The 5174-nt window shown below is 36.3% G+C and overlaps 1 protein-coding gene across 1 annotated transcript in view; it reads right to left on the reverse strand.

The window, feature by feature from the left end:
- Positions 1-5174, reverse strand: part of LOC106875942 (gem-associated protein 5) — a 392253-nt gene that overhangs the window by 375303 nt on the left and 11776 nt on the right. The window contains exons 12-14 of the mRNA XM_052972568.1: positions 4287-4483; positions 2584-2729; positions 1347-1515 (exon numbers count right to left, since the gene is read on the reverse strand). Coding sequence (XP_052828528.1) covers positions 1347-1515; positions 2584-2729; positions 4287-4483 — 512 coding nt within the window. The remainder of the gene's footprint in view (positions 1-1346; positions 1516-2583; positions 2730-4286; positions 4484-5174) is intronic.

The raw sequence follows: 5174 nt of genomic DNA on the forward strand, positions 1-5174 counted from the left end.
AATATATAGTCTATTGACTGTTTTTTTACCCTTGCTAGACCACTGGTGGTAAAATAAAATTTCTAAAATTTTCTTTGCTACCCTGTATTTTATTAATATATATATATATGTCATTTAAAGGTTGAAAACCCATTGGAACTCCTTTAATCCTTTAGTACTTAAACTGGTCAGATCTGTCCTCTCTCACTGACCCTACAATGTCATTTCAGAAACAAACTGTCACATCATCAAAATCACAAAGCTATAAGATATGCAGGATTAATTGAAAGCAATCTTAATAAATAAGCATTGCATTTGACAAGGTAATCTGAAAACTAATAGATTAGAGTAGCAGAAATAGGTGGGAACTGTACCAAAGAAATATTTAGTTACATCCTTATATGAAGCCTTTTATTTATCACTATCCACTGTGCTTGATTGCATTAGCACAAAGATATAGATTTCTAAGGAAGAGATACAGCCAATTGACTCAATCCTAATATGTGACATGCACTTATTTTCATCAATTACCAGAAAATGAAAGGCAAAGTTAATCTTAGAAGGATTCGAGCGCAGAAACTAGTGAGGACAAGATGAGGTACTTAATGAAAAGCGTTTGAATCAAGTACCACAGACCATCAAGGGACGCAATTACTTTATTTTATTTCTCCAGTTATCTCCCTTGAATATATTACCCTCACAATAGTAATGGCTGATTAGACACATTTTACTTCAAAAAGATCACTACAGATCCTAAGTGCGAAGCTGCTTTATATACTACATGATTTAATACACTAAAACATTTATTACATATGTGCTGTTAATACTGGGGTGTCTCTAAAACGCCTTTTTTTATGCGGCATTATTAGCAGCGTTTCTTAAGTGGTACCAGCACCAGTTTTTTTTTTTATGTGGCACCAGCATCAGTGCTTTTTAATAAAAAAAAAGAAAAGAACAAGAATCTCTATGCTGCAGTAGTGAAGCTGCAGAATCACAACTGTTGGAGGGACTGTCTCACAAAATTTGCTCTGATGCTCTGCATTCTGAGTTCATATCCCACTGTTGTTGATGTGATCCTTTTTGTTCTGTCATCCCACAGCACACACTTTAAACAAAGAGCCAGCAAAACATTTATTGTGAACAGGCTGGAAATGTTTTTATGTCCAGAGGCCCAAAGTAAATAAAAGAATGAAACCACAATCAATTGTACAAAGCTATGAAAACAACATTTTTTTTTTTAATATAATGATTACATGATAAAATTCTAATGACTGAATAGTTACACATCTAATGGTGTAAAAAAAAATGATTTTAGTCTAACAAAAGAAAAATATAACAGAAGTAGAAAACTTTTTTTCCTCACTTACTAAGTTTTGGTTGACAATGGTGTTCTGATATTCTCCATCCATGAAGGAAACAATCATCGGATCCAGTGTATATGAGGTTAGGGTCAATTAAACTCCAACTAACACACATCAATCGACCCGAATGACCGCGGTAATGAGCTAAGGCCTCACCTTTCTTAACGTCCCACACCTGAAAATTATTAAAAAAAATGAATTGGTTGTTTTTTTTCACTCTTTTATTTATACCAATACTTTTCACTATCCTGAAACAACCACCTGGTCAAAAACAAAATACATTGCTGTCCTGAAAGATATCCTAAAATCTCTAGTTCACCACCCCTTAAAGACTGTCATTCACAAGCCAGCATAGAAGTCTTTATGCCATTGTTTGCCCTACTTCAAATAGAAGCCTTTCATTTCTTCGAGGTTCAGCCACCCATCCATTTTCTCTGGTTTGTGGAGGTAGAGTCCTAGGGTATCTTCTCCATAGGGTCCTATCAGAAGTAACTAACATTAGACTTTCTGACTGGATTTCCAAACCTGACAACCATCTGAGACTGGATATTAAGCAGTTAACCATGAAATTCTTGCTCTATCCCGAGGTTTCCCACTAATTGGCTCAACTTGAAGAATTCACCTTTACCATTCATTCCTGGAACATTCTAAACATAACGTCCATAGCACCAGAGTTGTGACCTCTCAATGTGGAGATGCAACAGCTTGACCTGGAGAGAATCCCAGATCTCTGAGTTATGCACTCTGTCAAGTAACATTATTCTCGAGATCCTTTGGAGGAACCCAATTTTGGCTGCTTGTGTCTGTGATTGTACCCTTTTGGTCGATACCCAACATTCAGGACCATATGTGAGGATCGGCAGAGAAACCAAGTTGAAGATAGTAAGTTTAAAGCATGAGTAATGGTGCCATGTAAAAAGCACTGGTAATGATGCACTGTTTGATGGTGCCACATAAAAAGCACCCAGTACAGTTGGTAAAGTGGTTGGCATTAGGAAGGGCATTCAGCTGTAGAGACCAAGCCAAAAACAGACTATGGAACCTGGTGCAGGGATGCAGTGGCAATGGGGAGATAGTAACAAATGAATAATGAACAGGAGTGGATGGAGATGCAGAAGAGAGTATATGGAGGGGAGAAGGGCAGGATAAAACAGGAGGGCCATAAGATAGAACACTTAATAAGCTGGGGCTAAACAATAAGCAATACAACCAAAGCACATTCCAAAGGGTGACGACAACTTACCACAGCAGTTTTGTCATAAGAAATTGTGACTAGGTGACCTTCATTGTGTGTACTCCAACACAGACCAGTGATTCTCTTACTGTGACCTTCCAGGCTGCGAAGACTCTCAGTGATTACTATTGTTTCGTTGCTGTGTGAAGCCTTCTCTGAAATTTCAATAAAAAACATCGTTTGAAAATCTATGGAGTTCTGGTATAAACAAAAAACTTTCAAAAATAGGTAAATAGTGGAAAAGGTGGTTGGTAGGAGAAGTAAATGGAAATAAGTGTGTTTAGTAGGTTGGAAAAGAGAAGGCACAGAACAAGTATGTGGCCATAGAAAACCTTCCTGGATGTTTCCATATATGCATACACATACACATACACAAATGTACGTAAACACATTCTTTTCACTTTCTAATTTGGTTTCAGTTGCTGGGACAGTAAAAACCCCAGCTAAGGTAACAGAGAGATAGTTAGGTAGAGCAGCTGTTATGGCCTCTTCACAGAAAAGTAACTCCAGTTGTTTAGAGCACCAAGTCCGCTCTAACTGAGCAGAAGTTCCACCTTTGACCAGCTTGTTTTATTGATGATCTATATTTCTAAAACTATATTGTACACTGTTGTTGTACTTGGGGATGGTCATATTGCCATTATAATTTTATATATATATATATATATATAATACGAATAATATATGAATATATGCATATATATGTACATACCAACACCTACATGTATATATAGATGCATATCTGGGTACAGGACGTTGCAAAAAAATGTGGACAAAATGACAGAGTACAGAAAACACACAGGCCACATAGAGAACATTTCCTTCATCAGCTGCCACCATTCTAAAACTAAGCGTTTCGAAGAGTTAGGGCAGGACGCATCGTTAGAATGGCTCTTCTCACGGACCACAAATTAATTATGTAACATGGAGGTATATAGTGGCAGACAGAAAACAAGACAGGAAAACGAAACAGTGAAAATAAACAAGAAAAGCAATACGGCCAGACGTGAAAAAACATGTGTATACTGAACACTGAAGCAACGAACTGGAAGGGAGACGAAGAATGTTCATGCGAGCTTGGCGATGGCCAAGAGAAGAAAGGAAGTAGTAGCCAGACAGATGTGACCAGCGAGGGGTAAGGAGAAAGAGTGGTAGAGGGAGAAAAAGAGGAGGAAGTAGAATATAGGTGAGCAACGAGAGACAGAGAGGAAGAGAGAGATATAGTAGTGAAGGGGAGAAGCGAAGAACAACAGAAGGAAAAATGAGAGGGGGAGAAAGATACAAAGATAGATAGTGTCGCGTCATAAATATATATATATATATATATATGCGATTATTTGTTAATCAGTGCCAAACTTTACAATCTGTAAATAATAATATTTTATAAACTTAAAGCTTATAAGCGATGAAAAGAAAGTAGGGTTTGTCATACGCATGCGTATGGTAAACCCTACATTTTTCCATCAAGGGGTTATACACCCCAATATTAGACTCTTTAGGCATAGTGATCACTTAATAACTTTCAGCTTATAAAATATTATTATTACATATATATTATTTTTTTTTTTAGTTTTGGTTAATTCAGCTGCTATTTCAAGCATGCCAGGCAACAGTATAAAGGCTCCCATATGAACAGCAGATTCTAGTATAGTTGAAGATGAATAAGAGAAGAGGAGAAAGCACAAAACTGCAAAAGGAAATTGGTTGCATACCTTTAATGACAATAGTGAGGTCAACAACATGTACAACAGAATCATTGGAGCCTATAGCTAACCAGTTGGAGCAGGTAGACATCATGTTGTAGCTGGTGGTGTATAAAGGGTGCCAACTGATGCAGTTGATGATTTTAGAGAAAATATTTATCGTACACATTATCTGTAAATGTGGAGGAAGAAATATCTCGACAGACCTACAAATACACATAAATAGATTAGTTATTACACATACAATAATAATTGTAAATATCACACAAGAAACCTATATACACATTTGCACACACACACAAGCAGATGACCTGCTTCAAATAGATAGGTCAGACTTAATACTGGCTGCAAAGGATTGACACTTTGTACTATTGTACAAAGTGTCCAATATTTCGCTCAAATGTTTCAATGTTTCACTTGAATACTATCAAGGATATATCCTTCTTAACCTTTTAGCATTTAAACCAACCATATTTGGCTCAAATATTCTACCTGTTTTACATTCAGACTGCCCAGATCCAGTCTCACACACCGATCCTACGATGTCATTCTAAAAATAAACTCACATATATCGAAAATATTTTGGTAAAGTAAAATTAAATGTTGAAGTGAATCTAATGGTTTTTGTGTGCTTTTTAAATGGCTTATAAACACCTTCCATGCTGCAATTGTTTTCGTTCCAGCACACGCTCTCAGATCAGGTCACTTGCTGTGCAAATACATCTCCGTTATAGGAAAATGAAGAATAAGGCAGAATGCTAAATTGGAAGCATATTTTAATAAAGATTTCTAACCGGCTTTCATTGCAAAGCAAATTTTCAAGAAGGAGAATGAAAATGTTTTTTTACGAAGAAGTACAAAATGAAGAAAATAATATATAAAAAAATAACTATACCA

Source organism: Octopus bimaculoides, chromosome 13 (assembly GCF_001194135.2).
Source record: "Octopus bimaculoides isolate UCB-OBI-ISO-001 chromosome 13, ASM119413v2, whole genome shotgun sequence".
NCBI classification, from domain to species: domain Eukaryota; kingdom Metazoa; phylum Mollusca; class Cephalopoda; order Octopoda; family Octopodidae; genus Octopus; species Octopus bimaculoides.